Source organism: Tachypleus tridentatus, chromosome 1 (assembly GCF_004210375.1).
Source record: "Tachypleus tridentatus isolate NWPU-2018 chromosome 1, ASM421037v1, whole genome shotgun sequence".
Taxonomy (NCBI): Eukaryota; Metazoa; Arthropoda; class Merostomata; order Xiphosura; family Limulidae; genus Tachypleus; species Tachypleus tridentatus.
Genome location: NC_134825.1, coordinates 184,346,791 through 184,369,185, shown reverse-complemented (window position 1 = coordinate 184,369,185; position 22,395 = coordinate 184,346,791). Strand labels below are relative to the sequence as shown.

The window sequence follows — 22,395 nt, the reverse complement described above, 5'->3', positions numbered from 1 at the left end:
GAACCATATTAGAGGATATATTTTTGTGTATTAATTATGAAATGTGTGAAAGGTAGGGAATCTGGTTATCAACCACATCACAAGATATTTATAGTGAACTAATTGTGAAGTGTGTGAAAATAGGGAATCTGGTTATCAATCATATCACAGGATATTTATTGTGCACTAATTATGAAATGTGTGAAAGGTAGGGAATCTGGTTATCAACCAAATCACAGGATATTTATTGTGCACTAATTATAAAATGTGTGAAGGTAGGGAACCTGGTTATCAACCATATCACAGGATATTTATAGCAAACTAATTATGAAGTATGTGAAAGTAGGGAACCTGGTTATCAACCACATCACAGGATATTTATTGTGAACTAATAATGAAGTGTGTGAAAAATAGGGAATCTGGTTATCAACCATATTACAGGATATTTTTGGGCATTAATTATGAAATGTGTGAAAGGTAGGGAATCTGGTTATCAACCACATCACAAGATATTTATAGTGAACTAATTATGAAGTGTGTGAAAATAGGGAATCTGGTTATCAGTCATATCACAGGATATTTATAGTGAACTAATTACAAAGTGTGTGAAAGGTAGGGAATCTGGTTATCTGTAATATCACAGGATATTTACAATGAACTAATTACAAAGTGTGTGAAAGGTAGGGAACCTGGTTATCAACCATATCACAGGATATTTATAGCAAACTAATTATGAAGTATGTGAAAAATAGGGAATCTGGTTATCAATCATATCACAGGATATTTATTGGGCACTAATTATGAAATGTGTGAAAGGTAGGGAATCTGGTTATCAACCATATCACAGGATATTTATAGTGAACTAATTATGAAGTGTGAGAAGGTAGGGAACCTGGTTATCAGTAATATCACAGGATATTTATTGTGAACTAATTATCAAATGTGTGAAAGGTAGGTAACATGGTTATCAACCATATCACAGGATATTTATTGTGCACTAATTATGAAGTGTGTGAAAGGTAGGGAACCTGGTCATCAACCAAATCACAGGATATTTATAGTGAACTGATTATGAAGTGTGTGAAAATAGGGAACCTGGTTATCAGTAATATCATAGGATATTTATAGTGAACTAATTACAAAGTGTGTGAAAGGTAGGGAATCTGGTTATCAATCATATCACAGGATATTTACAGTGCACTAATTATGAAATGTGTGAAGGTAGGGAACTTTGCTATCGACCATATTACAGGATAGTTATTGTGCACTAATTATGAAGTGTGTGAAAGGTAGGGAACCTGATTATCAACCATATCACAGGATATATCTTGTGCACTAATTATGAAATATGTGAAAGGTAGGGAATCTGGTTATCAAATTAGTGATAACCTGTGAAAAATAGGAAATCTGGTTATCAACCATATCACAGAATATTTATTATGCACTAATTATGAAGTGTGTGAAGGTAGGGAACTTTGTTGTCAACCATATCAGAGCATATTTATTGTGCACTAATTATGAAGTGTGTGAAAGGTTGGGATCTTGGTTATCGACCAAATCACAGGATATTTATAGTGAATTAATTATGAAGTGTGTGAAAGGTAAGGAACCTGGTCATCAACCAAATCACAGGATATTTATAGTGAACTGTTTAAGAAGTGTGTGAAAAGTAGGGAACTTTGTTGTGAACCATATCACAGGATATTTATTGTGCACTGATTATGAAGTGGTGAAAGGTTGCGAACTTGGTTATCAACCAAATCACAGGATATTTATAGTGAATTAATTATGAAGTGTGTGAAAGGTAGGGAACCTGGTCATCAACCAAATCACAGGATATTTATAGTGAACTGTTTAAGAAGTGTGTGAAAGGTAGGAAACCATTTTTCAACCATTCTGCAGTGAATTGCTTTTGAGTCAAAGTATTAGTGGGAAATGATACAGAATACAGAAATTATTGTGTAGTTAAACAAACTACAATAACCCAACTGATGTGACCAGTGATGACTTGTGGTTTATTATTTGTTGTGCTGTCATTACTTCTGTTTATACTTTAGTTATTTCATAAATTCCTCGTGCTCTTGCAGTCTGTGTGAATCAATCATATTCATAGTTCATATTTGTAACACCAGGTTTCCATCTAAAGTATATATACAAAAATATATATATATATATAAGTATGATTTCAAAAAACGGTAGTAGGACATAAATGATAAATCACATAAAGATGTAATATTAGCAATAATGCATAACTGAAATCTGACAAAATTAAAAATAACTTATTAATATAGATAATAAAAACACTTACAGCTGTATTAGGCCTAATACAACTGACACAAAACTGATGAGATAAATTGTACCTTTTGAATAAAACAAACGACAGACCAGTTAAACGTATCTGAATGAAAAATTAGATGGGAAAGGTGTTTGGCTGGTACTGTTCTTATATATATGTGGCATTGAAATGGCAACAAAATTTTTGTGATGACATTACAAAATGATAAAAAACCCTATAGCCCAAAGATCTACATTAAAAGTGTCTTTGGGTTTTATAATTTTGTATCAAGACTTTTTGAACCAATGTGTTTTTTCTGACATTCTAAATGTAATGGTATTACTTTAGTGTCATGCTTTATTAATTTATTGACAACTAATCTTTATAAACTATAAACTTTTATAGCTTGTATATTTACATATTTTTGACTGTTTGTATTTTTTTGTGTACACATCTGTAAATGTATGAAGGTTATTCATTGAAATATTACAAACTACATTAATCTCTTATATTAGAATTATGCAAAGATTATTTTTAAGTTTTCGTTTTCTGAAAGATTTGTACAATTATTTAATTTAATATTTCTGAGTTACTAGAGATAAAGTTTGTTGATAAAAGATGAAAAACGAACTTTATTGTTACATTTTAGTATTTGAACATATTGTGGTTTCTTTCTCACAACAGGGCCTGGTATGGCCAGGTGATTTAAGGAGTTTGACTCGTAATCTGAGGGTCGCGGGTTTGAATTCCTGTCGCACCAAAAAATGCTTCCCTTTTCAGCTGTGGGGCGTTATAATGTGATAGTCAATCTACTATTTGTTGGTAAAGAGTAGCCCAAAGTTGGCAGTTAGTGGTGATAACTAACTGCCTTCCCTCTAGTCTTACACTGCAAAATTAGGGACAGCTTGCACAGATAGTCTGCGTGTAGCTTTGTGCAAAATTCAAAAACAAAAAAGAACCACTCAAAGAATTCAAACCTTCAATTAACAGAACCGAGGTGTCTCATAACTTGTATCATAGTCATTCTTGGTGATAAGAAACCCACTTGAACTAAGGTGTCTCAAACATTTTACCTTAGGTGTAACTTGTATCATAGTCGTTCTTGGTGATGAGAAACCCACTTGAAGTATAAACATATTCTCAAGATGGCTGGTATGGATATTAAAACTTTAATTAAAATAAAGTACATAACAACATTTTGACCTTCTTGGGTCATCTTCAGGTTAACAAAGTTTGCAACTGACCATTGTCAGGTCTGTCTCTGGGAATGAGAGTGTAAACAGGTACAGGATTCTAGGGGGCGTTGCACTTAAATGTTAGGTTATTAATTAGTATAGGTATAAAGGTGTTCCTTTATATTGGTTTAATTTGGTTTTTAGTTGCTGTATAAGTAGGACTTCTTTGATTTTGCATTTGTTTATATTTGTTTCCCTACTTAGTATATAGGTGTTTTCTATGATTATGTTGTGCTTATATGATATGCAGTCTTTAAAAAGTTACAAAGGTGTTTTTTTTTGTGTTATTTGAATCTGGTTTCCATTTTTCTGCATCTTTCTCCAAAATAGAAGTCATGCCTTACTATTGTTCCTGAGACATGCCCAGCAATGGTCAGTTGCAAACTCTTTGTGTTAACCTGAAGTGACCTAAAAAGGTTGAAACATTGTTTTAAAATTTATTTTAATTAAAAGTTTTAATATCCATACCAGCCGTCTTGATAATACATTTGTATCATTGTCAGGTTGTACTTGACTTGTACTCGTATCAGTATTAACCGTATAATTAACCACATGTATTTACAGCACTATATGATATTAAAAAACTCTATAGAAATATAAAATGTTATATTAAATGTAACTAGAAGTTCCATCATAATGACAGAAATAATTGGTTGAGTTTGGTTTGAATTTGATCCAAAACTACATGAGGTCCGTCTACTCTAGCCATCACTAATTTAACAGTGAAAGGCTAGAGGGAAGGCAGCTAGTCACCACCACCCACTGCCAACTCTTGTTCTACTCTTTTATCAATGAATAATGGGATTGACTATCACATTATTATGCCTCCACAGCTGAAAGGGTACACATGTTTGGTGGGACAGAGATTTGAACTTTGGATCCTTACAATAGAGTACCCTAACTACCTGGCCAGTCTGGGCCAAACAAAGGTATTGATACAAAATGTAGAAAATGTGTGCATGTCTTGTATTTATTATGTTTTTACGTTTTTCAGAAATTAATTTTCTGATAAAGGTTTTTCACTTAGAATAAGATATTTTTTCTCCAGACATATGAGGAATATGAACTCTCCCAGGAATTATTATTATACTTAAATTTTTTCATCCATTCATATGCATATCTGACATACCTATTTACCAGTATATGATCAAAATATGTGCCACCATTTTTGTTTATTAGGTATTGTACAGTGTTAGGGTCATAAATTGAATAAAACTAGATTGTGTTAAACTTTATATATTTCATTCAAGATACATTAATTTGTGATTACATCCTAACAGACAGACACACATTTTAACTTTTGCTAAGGAACATATTTAATTTACAACAGTAAAGAAATATATGGGAGAGATGTAATATTAAACAAGTGTAGAAAGTTTTTCTAATGTTCAAAAATATCATTGTCATATGGTAATTGACATAACAAATCATTCAGACTGACATTGTAAGGCATTCTTTTATTGGTATATTTTATTGTACAATAAATAACTTAATGAATTTATTGGAATGTATTGCACATACATAAAATAATTCTTGCTGTTAAAGCTCTTTATTTTTCATTTAAATTTTAAAGTTTAAAAGGATCTTTGTCTAATAAAATAAAATATTGAACTTAGTAAAAAGTTAATATTAATAGTGGGAAGTGCAACATGATTTCTCCTTTCCTGTGTGAGAAACAAAGTATCAAAACAGAAACATCTGATTGGTTTTAAACTTTCCATTCAAAATTTGTAAAATATAACAGTGGTTAAAAATCTACTACAAATATTTTTGACAAATAAATATAGTACAATGTGTTATTTTTTTATTTCTTAGTAAGTTATTTACATCAACAATATATTTATGCTAATAAGACTTACTGCAGCTTCTTGACATGTCTTAGTTTAGAGTTGTAGCTTTAATCTTTAAACAGTGGCAATGTTTTATGTAACAGCATCAGTTGATGATGGCTGTTGTTTAAGGGTTATGTCACATATTAATTAGTACATAGCAGTTTTTTATTGTTAGTATAAACATGTATCTTGATCACTTGATCACTTTCATTACAAAGTCAGGTTCATGAAAGTGAAACTCTGTGTAAGTTGTGTGGAAAGCATACTTACTTTATGGATAAGATAAAAGCAGAGAAGGATTTGTTTCATAAACTATGTTTTTGTTGCAAGGAATGTGGTAAAACTTTGAAGTGAGTGGAGGTGCAAAGTATTAAATTTTTTATTCTGCTGTACGAAGTGATAATTCATTAAATAAAATAAATCTAAATGAATTAATTTATTCTAGTTGTTGTGATTTTAGCTACTTCTTTCAGGAATGACATTTTGAATTTCAATAAGTGTTTGAAGTAATTTTTACTGGATGTCAAAGAGAGTTAGACTCCTTGATTTTTTGTTAACAGTTAAAATGTAGACAGAAGTCTATTTTCAGAACATTTGTTCTCATTAAAATAACTCAAACTACATATATACACACACACACATATATATATATACATAAATATCGCTTCCAAAATAAAATATATTAAGCACAGAAGGGGAATCCCTTTATGTGAATGTGCCCCTTATTTTAACTTTCTTGGTGTTGTTCATGATGTTTTGAGTTCTTTCAGTTGGTCAGTATAGTTATGTTTATAAGAGGTTTAAATAAGTATAATGATGTGGAACTAAACATCTACAATGTGGTAGTTGTGGATGTGTAGTTACATCAAATGTGTTGACATTCATTACTGGCAGAACCCAGTTTAGTTGGGGAAAAAATGAACATAAGGAATCTGGATCACCAAAACTCGACCCTAAATCAACTTCATTTTTATGATCAGAACTTTCAATTTTCGGCATGGATGCTTGTTGCTCCCACCAGGGTGAGCTCTCTTGCAAGCCACACTTCAGATGTCTGTTTTAACCCAAGGCTACCTTTACTGATCCATGTACATTAAAATCTGTATGTATAAAGTTATGTCCTAATCTTTGTACTCAGCAAGTAACCAGTGTGTGTGTGTGAAATAGAAACCTCAACCCTTTATAAATTAATTCTGGTTTCTCTGGTATGGTTTTGTTGATCAGATATCAGTCACTGCCATGGTTATGTGATTATCTAAGTCAAAGTATTAATGTATTCTTTTATCTGATTCTTTTGTTGAGCTAGTTTTTTAAACCTATTGTTACTCATTTGTTTTATAGATGTGTTTATAATTATAGAAAGTCTGTTAATTTTCTAATGGAGCTCTTTATATCGTGTGTTTTTTGTGTTTGTTTTAATGTGTAACATGCTGGTGATACTATTTACTACATTTTAAGACTATCACAGATCGTGTGTTTTTGTGTTTGTTTTAATATATAACATGCTGGTGATACTATTTAATTACATTTTAAGACTATCACAGATCGTGTGTTTTTGTGTTTGTTTTAATATATAACATGCTGGAGATACTATTTAACTACATTTTAAGACTATCACAGATCGTGTGTTTTTGTGTTTGTTTTAATATATAACATGCTGGTGATACTATTTAACTACATTTTAAGAATATCACAGATCGTGTGTTTTTGTGTTTGTTTTAATATATAACATGCTGGTGATACTATTTAATTACATTTTAAGACTATCACAGATCGTATGTTTTTGTGCTTGTTTTAGTATATAACATGCTGGTGATACTATTTAACTACATTTTAAGACTATCACAGATCGTGTGTTTTTGTGTTTGTTTTAATATATAACATGCTGGTGATACTATTTAACTACATTTTAAGACTATCACAGATCGTGTGTTTTTGTGTTTGTTTTAATATATAACATGCTGGAGATACTATTTAACTACATTTTAAGACTATCACAGATCGTGTGTTTTTGTGTTTGTTTTAATATATAACATGCTGGTGATACTATTTAACTACATTTTAAGAATATCACAGATCGTGTGTTTTTGTGTTTGTTTTAATATATAACATGCTGGTGATACTATTTAATTACATTTTAAGACTATCACAGATCGTGTGTTTTTGTGTTTGTTTTAATATATAACATGCTGGTGATACTATTTAACTACATTTTAAGACTATCACAGATCGTATATTTTTGTGCTTGTTTTAGTATATAACATGCTGGTGATACTATTTAACTACATTTTAAGACTATCACAGATCGTGTGTTTTTGTGTTTGTTTTAATATATAACATGCTGGAGATACTATTTAACTACATTTTAAGACTATCACAGATCGTGTGTTTTTGTGTTTGTTTTAATATATAACATGCTGGTGATACTATTTAACTACATTTTAAGACTATCACAGATCGTGTGTTTTTGTGTTTGTTTTAATATATAACATGCTGGTGATACTATTTAACTACATTTTAAGACTATCACAGATCGTATGTTTTTGTGCTTGTTTTAGTATATAACATGCTGGAGATACTATTTAACTACATTTTAGGACTATCACAGATCGTGTGTTTTTGTGTTTGTTTTAATATATAACATGCTGGTGATACTATTTAACTACATTTTAAGACTATCACAGATCGTATGTTTTTGTGCTTGTTTTAGTATATAACATGCTGGTGATACTATTTAACTACATTTTAAGACTATCACAGATTGTGTGTTTTTGTGTTTGTTTTAATATATAACATGCTGGTGATACTATTTAACTACATTTTAAGACTATCACAGATCGTGTGTTTTTGTGTTTGTTTTAATATATAACATGCTGGTGATACTATTTAACTACATTTTAAGACTATCACAGATCGTGTGTTTTTGTGTTTGTTTTAATATATAACATGCTGGTGATACTATTTAACTACATTTTAAGACTATCACAGATCGTATGTTTTTGTGCTTGTTTTAGTATATAACATGCTGGAGATACTATTTAACTACATTTTAGGACTATCACAGATCGTGTGTTTTTGTGTTTGTTTTAATATATAACATGCTGGTGATACTATTTAACTACATTTTAAGACTATCACAGATCGTATGTTTTTGTGCTTGTTTTAGTATATAACATGCTGGTGATACTATTTAACTACATTTTAAGACTATCACAGATCATGTGTTTTTGTGTTTGTTTTAATATATAACATGCTGGTGATACTATTTAACTACATTTTAAGACTATCACAAAACTTTATATATATAATTAGTTCCTTACATTTTTACTTAGTAATCTTCAGCCAATAATTATAAATATTTAGAAGCCAGTTTTCCCATGGTTAAAGATATTATATTCTCTGATATATGTAGAACATTTAACACATAAATAATGTAGTTGTAGGTCTTATACAGTAATCATGGAACTTTCTGTGCATGTGTGGTATTTAAATCTGATGATGGAAGTTGGTCGTTACTTACTACTTATCTATAACTGTCAATTGTTGTACATTACTCACCCCTTTACTGTTTCTAAGACATATTCAAAGGCTTAAAATAGATGAATATTCAATAATTTGTATAGATCAGACTGTAAATCAGACCAGTGTATTGTAATTTTCTTTATGAAAACATTAAAAAACAAAACACAGATGCCTGTGGTCATACAGTTCACTGTCAAATTTATTTTGGTATTATTGGAGGAAGTGTTTCAGACATATTCACCAAAACACACATTTAATCTCTGGTATATTTTAGGTTAACTGTGGTTTTTCTTTCCATAATTTTGATGACATGAATAAAGCTTTTCTTCTCCAGTTTTCCATTAGACAGTTAATAAAAGGAGCTTTGAGTTACGGTTGTGAAAGTAGAAGACCTGAGTGTCAACACTTTGACAAGTGTTCTTACTGTTATCCTAGTTCATCTGTAACAGTCACATGGCTTCCATCTAACTGATGATGTACAGATGACAGGCTTACACTTGTGTCTGCAGATGAGTGAATGATGAACTGGAGATGTTTCGTGTTTTTATAACTGATCCAACTTAGCCTCAACCTTACCAGTTTTATCATATAAAAATGATATTTCAAGTTGCTCACTATAGATTGGAAAATGCCACAGCCTTATCATTATAAAATCACAGACAGCCTCTGGTAATCAACTGTTTCAAACAACCACTATGTCAGGTCCATCCTTTCTCTGTGTACTGTAACTAGTTTGGTGTAATAGGGTGTGAATAAAGTCAAAGAAATGTTAGACGAAAATTCATGCAAATGTCCCAGAAAATTACCTACAGATGTGGTTTAATGTCAAGTTTTATCAAGATTTTTTTCCTTAAGTATGTTGATGTTTTCTTTAAGAAAGGTAAACTTCTGAACATTTATTATAACCTATATCATGTTGTAAAAACATGAAGAAAGAAGTCTATACTTCAGGTAGGTAAAGTCACAAGTTTTAAAGGTACTGGAGTACCTTATGTAATAAGGCTGTATTATCTTCTTGAAACTCAAGTATGTTGTACTGATTTAAGTTCAATGAATGGGAACTGTTAACATTTCAAACGGTGGAAGACTTTCTAAATGTCATCCTCTACACTTGTGTTTCTATGACAGGCAGTTGTCGTCTGTACAACATAACTTCATTATGAACACTCTGCCTAAATAATATTTTATATTTATTACAATTGAATATTTGGGTCAGTTGACTGTTATTAGTGTCAATGAATGATATATATTATGAAAATAATGATTGAAACACATAATTCTAACCAGATGATAAGTTTGCTATTAGTACAAAACGTGAAGATATTATTACAGATAATATACAGGAAAGGTAAACAAATAATACTATTATTACAGATAATATACAGGAAAGGTAAACAAATAATACTATTATTACAGATAATATACAGGAAAGGTAAACAAATAATACTATTATTACAGATAATATACAGGAAAGGTAAACAAATAATACTATTATTACAGATAATATACAGGAAAGGTAAACAAATAATACTATTATTACAGATAATATACAGGAAAGGTAAACAAATAATACTATTATTACAGATAATATACAGGAAAGGTAAACAAATAATACTATTATTACAGATAATATACAGGAAAGGTAAACAAATAATACTATTATTACAGATAATATACAGGAAAGGTAAACAAATAATACTATTATTACAGATAATATACAGGAAAGGTAAACAAATAATACTATTATTACAGATAATATACAAGAAAGGTAAACAAATAATACTATTATTACAGATAATATACAGGAAAGGTAAACAAATAATACTATTATTACAGATAATATACAGGAAAGGTAAACAAATAATACTATTATTACAGATAATATACAGGAAAAGGTAAACAAATAATACTATTATTACAGATAATATACAGGAAAGGTAAACAAATAATACTATTATTACAGATAATATACAGGAAAGGTAAACAAATAATACTATTATTACAGATAATATACAGGAAAGGTAAACAAATAATACTATTATTACAGATAATATACAGGAAAGGTAAACAAATAATACTATTATTACAGATAATATACAGGAAGGTAAACAAATAATACTATTATTACAGATAATATACAGGAAAGGTAAACAAATAATACTATTATTACAGATAATATACAGGAAAGGTAAACAAATAATACTATTATTACAGATAATATACAGGAAAGGTAAACAAATAATACTATTATTACAGATAATATACAGGAAAGGTAAACAAATAATACTATTATTACAGATAATATACAGGAAAGGTAAACAAATAATACTATTATTACAGATAATATACAGGAAAGGTAAACAAATAATACTATTATTACAGATAATATACAGGAAAGGTAAACAAATAATACTATTATTACAGATAATATACAGGAAAGGTAAACAAATAATACTATTATTACAGATAATATACAGGAAAGGTAAACAAATAATACTATTATTACAGATAATATACAGGAAAGGTAAACAAATAATACTATTATTACAGATAATATACAGGAAAGGTAAACAAATAATACTATTATTACAGATAATATACAGGAAAGGTAAACAAATAATACTATTATTACAGATAATATACAGGAAAGGTAAACAAATAATACTATTATTACAGATAATATACAGGAAAGGTAAACAAATAATACTATTATTACAGATAATATACAGGAAAGGTAAACAAATAATACTATTATTACAGATAATATACAGGAAAGGTAAACAAATAATACTATTATTACAGATAATATACAGGAAAGGTAAACAAATAATACTATTATTACAGATAATATACAGGAAAGGTAAACAAATAATACTATTATTACAGATAATATACAGGAAAGGTAAACAAATAATACTATTATTACAGATAATATACAGGAACGGTAAACAAATAATACTATTATTACAGATAATATACAGGAAAGGTAAACAAATAATACTATTATTACAGATAATATACAGGAAAGGTAAACAAATAATACTATTATTACAGATAATATACAGGAAAGGTAAACAAATAATACTATTATTACAGATAATATACAGGAAAGGTAAACAAATAATACTATTATTACAGATAATATACAGGAAAGGTAAACAAATAATACTATTATTACAGATAATATACAAGAAAGGTAAACAAATAATACAATACTTTTGTTGTTTATATGTGAGTCTTGTACATTACAAGGATGTTATAGCTGGTGTTGCCAAACAGTTTATCAATTTATGATTGTGTTGTTCCAAATGCCCTGTATTACTCCACACAATTCCAACAAATTATTTGGTTCCCTTTTAACCTTACTTCTTTTAACCCCTCAGTGTGGATTCTGGTACACAGTGAAGAGACCTCACAGGGAAGGTTCTGTTCTTTCAGTTTACCTTCTCTGGGATCTAAACAACCACCCACGTGTTTGCCATGTGTGGAAACCTGTGAAGGAGAGTAGAGGATCCTGGTGGTTGAGGGGTCCAACCTTAACACACCACTTTGGCCTTGAATTCCTGTAGACAGGTGACCTTGGTGTGCCCCCCTTGGGTCAATCGACTGGTCCACTTGGGCTAGGGTCAACCAAGTACCAGTGTTGGATGTTCTCAACAGGTGTTGTAGACATTGCATTTGATGCTGGCGTTTGGGTATAGTGCTCACAAAACCCTGGCGTTGCTGCAGTGCCCTTGTTTGACATTGTAGTGCATCCCCTCGTAGGGCTCCATGGTGGGGTCAGTGGGCACTGAAATTTTCCTTTTTTTCATTATGGATACTCCAATTAAAAATTTTAATAAAATAGTGAAAAAACAGTATATAAGTAAACAACCACGTCTTGAAGATTCTGAGCAGCAATCGTCACCATCTGCACCACCTGTTGTACCTCATTTTCTTATATTGCATTTACTTTCAGACAAACCTTTAGGGCAGATATCTCCCTTCTTCATTCAGAAGGGGCTAGAGGGACTTGCTGGCTCTCCAAAGTCAGTAAATAAGCCTCGATTTTATGACATATTGTTGGAAACATTCACATCTCAACACTGTGAACTCCTCTTGCATTCAAAGGCAATTGGGGATATACCTATTGTGGTTACACCTCCTGATACTTTGAATTCATCACGAGGAGTTATTGTTGAGATGATTTGAAGAACATCCCAGAGTCAGAGATTCTTGCTGGTTTCTCCACCAAAGGAGTTTCTGCAGTGAGGTATATATTCACTTGCAAAGATGAAATTATGATGCTGACCAGTGTCCTAATTCTCGCATTTACATCACCACGTCCGCCTGCCACCACCAAGGCAGGTTATCTCAAATGCAGACTATGGCCATACATTCCAAACCCTCTCCAATGTTTCCATTGTCAGCAGTTCTGTCACTCGAAGACGTCATGTCGTGGTTCCTTGACGTGTGCTCGTTGCGGTGCATGAATTGCAATGGCTCTCATCCAGTGATGTCGAGAAAACCCACTTGTAGAGAAAAATATATATGTAAAAACGGCTCGTTTGGGTTGAGAAAATATTTTACATAGCTCTCATCCATCCTACTTTCGTTCTTACCCTAAATGGTTGGAAGAAAACGAGGTGCAGCATTTGAAAACGATTAAAACATTACCTATCCTGAGGCTAGAAAATTGCTGTTCACCATCCCATCTCGGAGGTATGCTGCTGCACTTCGTTACACAGCTACTGTGGAAGTACAGACAGATCTCTTTGTGCCTTATAAAGGATCGTTCTCCAAACAAATGAAAAGTATTTTGACCTCCATGGTTACGAAAGTTGATGAATCAACTTCGACACCTATCTCTGTACCTTATAAACATTCCATCAAACCCCAAGAACCACATCCTATGGTTCCAGGTACAGGCATTTTCTCAGATACATCTTCGTCTCTCGCCCCAAGATGTAAAACAATCATTTGTTCACGTCCTCAGTCTCTGGAATACCCTTCCAACAGCAAAGACCTGCCCAGTCAACCCAGGGCAGTATCCATGGAGGTCGATAGACCTCCCTCAAATAAGAAAAGTAAGGAAATAAGACGTGGTCGTAAACAGAAGGGTTCTCCGCCCAATTTGCCTACACGTAAATAAAAATTGCCACCTTGATACAATGGAACTGTCAAGGTTTACGTTCTAATCTGTATGATATCAAAACACTGATTGCTTCCTACCATTCTGTTTGTCTCTCTTTACAGGAAACATTTCTGAAATATTCTGATACAGTCACCTTTTGGCGGTTTTCTTTATACAGAAATGACAGGCTGTGTGATGGACGAGTGCATGGCGGGGTGGCACTGTTGGCTGATCAGCATGTGCCCACCCTGTCTTTGCCACTCGACACATCCTTGGAGGCCACAGCCATCCGTGTTTCCTTGGGTCATATCACCACTGTTTGTTCTCTCTATCTGTCACCTGGAGAGACATATGATCAATCAGACCTTGATGCTCTCATTGAACAATTTCTGTCTCCCTTTTTCATCCTGGGGGACTTTAATGGACATCGTCCCCTCTGGGGAAGTGCTGATCTAATAGTGAAAGGCTAGAGGGAAGGCAGCTAGTCATCATCACCCACCGCCAACTCTGGGGCTACTCTTTTACCAACGAATAGTGGGATTTACCTTAACATTATAACACCCTCACAGCTGAAAGGGAGAGCATGTTTGGTGCGACGGGGACTCAAACCTGCAAATTACGAGTCGAGTGCCTTAACCACCTGGCCTTGCCAGGCCCAAATATTTGTTTCTTGTTATTCAACTAGAAAGATGTAGGCTTTTTTTAAAATGTAACTCATTTTTCATTGAAACTTTCAATAATTGTCATGAATATTCGAGCTAGCTTCGGTTTTCCTTTACAAAGAATGGATGAGATTAGAAAAGTAGGATTTCTCAGTCAAAGTGCCCAAATATAGAAGGGTGTTTGTTCCTCACTTAGTTCCACCTGGATAGTGGAAAATCTTTTTAAGCTATGTAAGTGGTATAATATTTTTATTAAAATACATAGGATCATGCTCATAGTTTTATTAAAATACTAACATAGGATCATGCTCATAGTTTTATTACAATACTTGCATAGGATCATGCTCATAGTTTTATTAAAATACATAGGATCATGCTCATAGTTTTATTACAATACTTACATAAGATCATGCTCATAGTTTTATTACAATACTTACATAAGATCATGCTCATAGTTTTATTAAAATACTTACATAGGATCATGCTCATAATGAGAATAGTTTATTGTAGTTTTTTATTATTTCTTCCTAACTTTTTGTGATGTATTTTATAAAACTCGCACCTTGCACTCTTCATATAGTTCCTGGATCACAGTAATGTTTCTCAGTACCATGTTCCTTTAGGTGGTTATGACTCTCGCTTGCAATCTGAGGGTTGTGGGTTTAAATCTCACTCACACCAAATATGCTCACCCTTTCAATGCTGGGGGCATTATAAAGTTATGGTGAGTTCCACTATTTGTTGGTAAAAGATTAGCTGAAAGGTTAATGGTGGATGGTGATGACTAGCTGCCTACACTGCTAAATTATGGATGGCTAGTGCAGGTAGCCCTCGTGTCGTGTAGCTTTGCGAGAAATTAAAAACAAACTAACATACTTGCCCTTTCATCCGTGAGGGCGTTATAAAGTGTTAATCAATCTCAATATTTGTTGGTAAAAAAGCAGCTCAAGAGGTAGTGGTGGGTGGTGGTGACAAGCTTTTTTTCCGCTTGTCTTACACTGCTAAATTAGGGATGGCTAACGCAGGTAGCTGTCGTGTAGCTTTGAGAGAAATTCAAAACAAACGAAGAAATAAACCATTTTCCTTTGACCCAAGTTACTTGTTACACAAGTTTTTGTATGAACGTCTATGTTATAATTAATTACTTTCTTGTGATGTGTACATGTCTTTAGATTCACCAGTGGTATTAAAGAATTCTGTTTACCATATAAAATAAAATTTCACCTTTGGCTTATCGAATAGAACAGGTTTAATTTCATATTCAGTCACTGCAGCGAGTCGTTTCTGGACGTCTACTGCAGTTAAACTTTGCGATCTAATATTATATGTTTCTCATTCTGGCTGTTAGTTTCCCGATGATGTAATTAAAGGCTGGTACATATTTTAAACCACGCATTATATCCTGGAAAACCGGAAAAATCTGGGACGTTATTTCTGAAACAACTTATGTAATGGGGGAGGGTAGCATATGTTTCATTCTCTGTCCCAGTTAACATAACGGGTGAGAAAAACTAGACAATTAAGGTATTCTTAAGGGACAATTAGTTTCTTATGCACGTGATGTCACAGACATCTTACAGTTTCCTTCCATTCATTATATTCGAGGGTAATATCACTGCATGTTATCGTCTGTTTAATCAATAGACAATATGGCTGCTCTACTTACGTAACAACTACTGGGTATTATTCAATACGCGAGGCAGACTTCTGGAGAGTTATGTGTGTTGAAAATAACTCCGTAACGATAATATGCAGCATAAAGTTCAGGTGCTAATTTTGACATGGGTGGCTGAGTTTGACCTTAACCCCCATTGTTGTCTCTTCGAGCAGTGAATAGTTAAATGAATTTCATTTCCGGTCTGTAGTCGTGAAGAATGGTGTTTGTCAGATTAGTGGTAATTAAAGATATAACAGTACCATTCTGTCAGAAATAAAAGATTCTGGTGGGTGATCACTCTCTAGTGTATTAAGTTAGAAACTAAAAGGTCGAAACGTTGTTCGCTCTTCTACGTAAAATATTTTCTCAACCCAAACGAGCCGTTTTTACATATATATTTCTCGACATCACTGATTAGAAACTAAACTGTTTGTAGGTCAGATAAAAGGCTGCTAGTCATCACCATCCACCGCCAACTCTTGGCCTACTCTTTCACCAATGAATGGTGAGATTGACCGTTACCTTATTACGCTCCCACGGCTGAAAGAGCATGTTTGGTTTGACGTGGTTTCGAACTCACGACCCTCAGAGTCGAGCATCTTAACTACTGGGACTAAAGCCTATTCATTATTGATATCTAATAAATAAAACTTAGAATAAATACTTTCCAGAAAATATTTGTGAAACACATTGTTTGAATGATTATTAAAATAATGAAACCTATCCTGTATTTTATAGATTCTCCTGCACGTCTCTTCCCACCGAAATATAATTATAGGTGGTGCCACTGTTAGATACTAATATTGCTTCAACTAATCGATTTTGCTTTTATATTTTGCAAATATGATACGTAAAAGTATCATGTATTTCTACCACTTTGTATTAGTATAGAGGATATTTTTAAACTTGTTATTTCTGTAGGTGTATATGCAGTGTCCACATATTACGTTGCCAAGTAGGTACTTAAATTTCTGTGGTTCTATGTGATTCACCTTGAGCACCTGTGTTAGAGCGAGCTGCAAGATTACCTGCGGTAGATTTAGTTACACAGTTGTATTTTCTATTGGCAGTCAGTTAATATCTTAGGGTTATGAACTCCCGTACGTTTAATTGACAATGACCAGTTGCGTGTGTAGCGCTAGTCGCTTTGGTTAAGCCTTATATAAACGAATTGAGAAAGTAACATGCGATTTCTTCAGTTGGTTACAAGATGTTTGACGAAAGATAGGATTAAACTAGTTAGGACAGAAGCAAAAGCAGTGTGAGAATTGGTTAGCACAACGTTAGTTCACAGTTTAATTCAGTAGTTCTCAAAATTTTGTTTGAAGTTCCCCTAAACCAGGAAGTCTCTAATATACAAACTCTCTGCCCTAAAGTGACTCTCTCTCATTCCAGCACTCGACCACTCTGTGTGGTTAGGCCTAACATTACCGTTTTTTTCCATAGCATTGTTAAGCGTCTTTTCCTTCGAATTGTTTGTGTTCTCTACTTTTTTATTTTTATTGTGAATAAGTCCATTACTAAAATTAAAGTTTTGTACAGCTATCATCACATTTAAAATATGTTGCACTGAATACAACCAGTTGGGATTGCAATGAAAGCAAGAGGGAATCTTCAATAGTGTCGGCGTTAACTAGATCCCAAATCGATCAAAAGATCAAGTGAGCCGCTATGCCGTGGCTAAGAAAAGAATCTGGAGACTCTTAGCCTGGAGTAAACCAGTCACAAAGACGAGTAGATTTGCCAGATTAGCTACACAGTTTATCTTGTGAGGTCTTTCACTTTTATATTGTGTATTAAATATGATTTGTATTATTATCATTGGAAGTAAGTTGCTTATCTCCAGGGGTACCGCCGGTAAGGAGCTGACGAATTGTAACAAAATTCATAAAGAAATTATTTGATTTTCTATTGTAGCGTGTAATGACGAGACAACAGGTTACGTTTCGAAACAAACACGAGTAGCGAGAAGTGGATGTTTGTAATGGAGTTAACATGTCTTATACATCTGTCGTCGCTACGTGTGCTTGTGAATGAACTTATAATTATGCCCTTTTAGAAACGTTAGCGAATGTTAACAAATTTGTTTATGGAATATTTGAATTAATACTTGGATGCATCTTTACTGAGTACAGGGGCATGCATGAGGAGGGTAAGCAAGGTCATTCCCTCAAAGGTTCTATGTTTATGGATTTAGACGTTTTGGTGAATGCAGTGACCTTCATTTCTATGTATATGATGTGTACATGTGTTGATATGGTTTGTTTATAGATGTGTCTGCGTGTGTGTTTATTGTCCCCTCCTCCTAACTACCACATAATTTTAAATTCCTTTATCTTAACCACATGTGTAACGTCAGTCATTTAAAATATTTGTAATAAAATAAAAATGGCGTTAATTGGATTAATAAACTGGATCTAAGTTATTTTTCTGTTACTATGGTTTTACCGGAAATGTTTGTTTTAAAGCAAAGCCACATTTGGTTACCTGCTGTGTTCGTGTGGAGAATCAAACCCCGGATTTTAACGATATAAGCCTGTAAACTTACCGCTTTCCCACCGCACCGAAAATACTTGGGCCCGGCATGAGCAAGCGTGTTAATGCGTTCGACTTGTAATCCAAGGGTCGCGGGTTCGAATCCCGGTCCACCAAACATGCTCGCCCTTTCAGCCGTGGGGGCATTATAATATTACAGTCAATCCCACTATTCGTTGGTAAAAGAGTAGCCCAAGAGTTGGCGGTGGGTGGTGATGACTAGCTGCCTTCCCTCTAGTCTTACACTGCTAAATTAGGGACGGCTAGCGCAGATAGCCCTCGAGTAGCTTTGCGCAAACTTCAAAACAAAGTGCCCCCCGCTATTACAGCGGTATATCTCCGGATTTACAATGCTAAAATCAGAGGTTCGATTCCCCTCGGTGGGCTCAGCAGATAGCCCGATGTGGCTTTGATATAAGAAAACACACACACACACTCAAAACAAAGCTTATCGAAAATACTCGTCTTATCCGGGAAATAAAAGTACTTCAATAAATGGTACATGTTTGTGTGAATCTAAAACAGGAAGAATTGGTTAGATACGTCTGCATCTCCACGCATTTCTCTTAATATCCTGTTTTTCCAGAAAGTTCCTTGACATGGTCAAGATGAGATATCACTTGACCCTATTACGTCCAGTTAATTGTTTGATTTCTCGGAATTTCTAACAAGTGGAAATCGTTTCACTATTATCTCCCTTTCCAAGTAGTTATATTAGTAAATTAATCAAGAAAGTCCTTGGGTCGAGACATTTATTTCACTTTATGTCGTGCACAGAGAATATACGTAATATTTGGTTATTTTTTGGGCGCGGTTGCTGTGTATGTAGCCTGTTTCAAAACGCCACCACTAGAACGGATAGTTTGTGGAACAGGTAGCGTGACCTTTCGTGAGAGATTAGAAAGACCGGTTCCTATATTAATAAACTGGTACTTTGGATCGGTTACAGTATTCTTGTTTGTTTGTTTTGTACTAATTATAATTAAAACACTTTGTTATTCCATTCTTGTACGCTGTTTTCCAAACAAGACAGAAATTTGTTGTTACGGTTATTAATACGAAGCTGTACATGGCGTTAACCGTACTTAATTTTAAACTGACAGACAAGACAAAAGATGGCCAATCAAAAATACCCACCGTTATTATAATCTAATGCTGAGATATAGCTGTTACTCTTGCATGTTACGCAAAAGAAAGATATTTAGATTCACAGCCTGGAATTTTAACTACCAGGTAACGCTCGACTCATAAGTATAAATTAAACATGTAAACATGTGATAGTGTAGTTCAATGACCTTCAACGTTCGGTGGGATATACATATACAATTACGTTTTGATTTCACAAACGTACGAGAAGCAAAATGGAAAATACGCCGTACCATTTATATACATCAAATGCATAATGCGTATTCGTAGTGCGTGTATGAGTGAAAATGTCCAAGGTATTTTTTTTTCTTGTGCCCCTCAGCGGTACAACAGTATGTCTGCAAACTTCACCGTTAGAAACCAGGTTTCGATAGATGGCCCTTTATGTAGTTTTGTGCTTAATAATAAACAAACAAATACTTCATTGTACTTGTGTATATACAATGATTGTTACATGTTATACAAGATTGATTACAAATTACACTATACACGTAGATGATTAGGTCACAGTTACGTTAGATTTGAAACGTTCTCCATCCCTAAAGACACAAATTTAAAATAAATAATTTATTCGATTTAAAGGAAACCTTTATTTTATACGTTTTATGTAATTACAATGTTACGTCCACTCGTCCCAGATAATCTTTATTTAACTCTATAATAAACTACGATATATACTTAAAAGTTGTCAGACAAAACAAGTCTAACTCTGTAGTAGGTCACCAGAGGGCTCATTGCTTAGTTATTCGAGGAAGCACAACGAAAGATTTTGTGCCACAACAGTTAGAAATAACAGAAAATAAAATAACGAATTATTTAGAAAAAGTGAAAGGAAGTATTCTCTGCTACACATGTTAGAAATAACAAAGCTAAAGTTAGAAATAACAAAGTTAAAGTTAGAAATAACAAAGTTAAAGTTAGAAATAACAAAGCTAAAGTTAGAAATAACAAAGCTAAAGTTAGAAATAACAAAGTTAAAGTTAGAAATAACAAAGCTAAAGTTAGAAATAACAAAGTTAAAGTTAGAAATAACAAAGTTAAAGTTAGAAATAACAGAAAGTTAAAGTTAGAAATAACAAAGTTAAAGTTAGAAATAACAAAGTTAAAGCTAGAAATAACAAAGTTAAAGTTAGAAATAACAAAGCTAAAGTTAGAAATAACAAAGCTAAAGTTAGAAATAACAAAGCTAAAGTTAGAAATAACAAAGTTAAAGTTAGAAATAACAAAGTTAAAGTTAGAAATAACAGAAAGTTAAAGTTAGAAATAACAGAAAGTTAAAGTTAGAAATAACAAAGTTAAAGTTAGAAATAACAGAAAATTAAAGTTAGAAATAACAAAGTTAAAGTTAGAAATAACAGAAAGTTAAAGTTAGAAATAACAAAGTTAAAGTTAGAAATAACAAAGTTAAAGTTAGAAATAACAAAGCTAAAGTTAGAAATAACAAAGTTAAAGTTAGAAATAACAAAGTTAAAGTTAGAAATAACAAAGTTAAAGTTAGAAATAACAGAAAGTTAAAGTTAGAAATAACAGAAAGTTAAAGTTAGAAATAACAAAGTTAAAGTTAGAAATAACAAAGTTAAAGTTAGAAATAACAAAGTTAAAGTTAGAAATAACAGAAAGTTAAAGTTAGAAATAACAGAAAGTTAAAGTTAGAAATAACAAAGTTAAAGTTAGAAATAACAGAAAGTTAAAGTTAGAAATAACAAAGTTAAAGTTAGAAATAACAGAAAGTTAAAGTTAGAAATAACAAAGTTAAAGTTAGAAATAACAAAGCTAAAGTTAGAAATAACAAAGTTAAAGTTAGAAATAACAAAGCTAAAGTTAGAAATAACAAAGTTAAAGTTAGAAATAACAAAGTTAAAGTTAGAAATAACAAAGTTAAAGTTAGAAATAACAAAGTTAAAGTTAGAAATAACAAAGTTAAAGTTAGAAATAACAGAAAGTTAAAGTTAGAAATAACAAAGTTAAAGTTAGAAATAACAAAGTTAAAGTTAGAAATAACAAAGTTAAAGTTAGAAATAACAAAGTTAAAGTTAGAAATAACAGAAAGTTAAAGTTAGAAATAACAGAAAGTTAAAGTTAGAAATAACAAAGTTAAAGTTAGAAATAAGAGAAAGTTAAAGTTAGAAATAACAAAGTTAAAGTTAGAAATAACAGAAAGTTAAAGTTAGAAATAACAAAGTTAAAGTTAGAAATAACAAAGTTAAAGTTAGAAATAACAAAGTTAAAGTTAGAAATAACAAAGTTAAAGTTAGAAATAACAAAGTTAAAGTTAGAAATAACAGAAAGTTAAAGTTAGAAATAACAAAGTTAAAGTTAGAAATAACAAAGTTAAAGTTAGAAATAACAAAGTTAAAGTTAGAAATAACAGAAAGTTAAAGTTAGAAATAACAGAAAGTTAAAGTTAGAAATAACAAAGTTAAAGTTAGAAATAACAAA

The 22,395-nt window shown here is 32.2% G+C and overlaps 1 protein-coding gene across 1 annotated transcript in view; it reads left to right on the top strand.

The window, feature by feature from the left end:
- The window catches only part of LOC143233845 (uncharacterized), a 78,856-nt gene that overhangs the window by 8,141 nt on the left and 48,320 nt on the right, over window positions 1-22,395 (top strand). Inside the window, exon 2 of the mRNA XM_076470622.1 lies at window positions 12,802-12,875. Coding sequence (XP_076326737.1) covers window positions 12,802-12,875 — 74 coding nt within the window. The remainder of the gene's footprint in view (window positions 1-12,801; window positions 12,876-22,395) is intronic.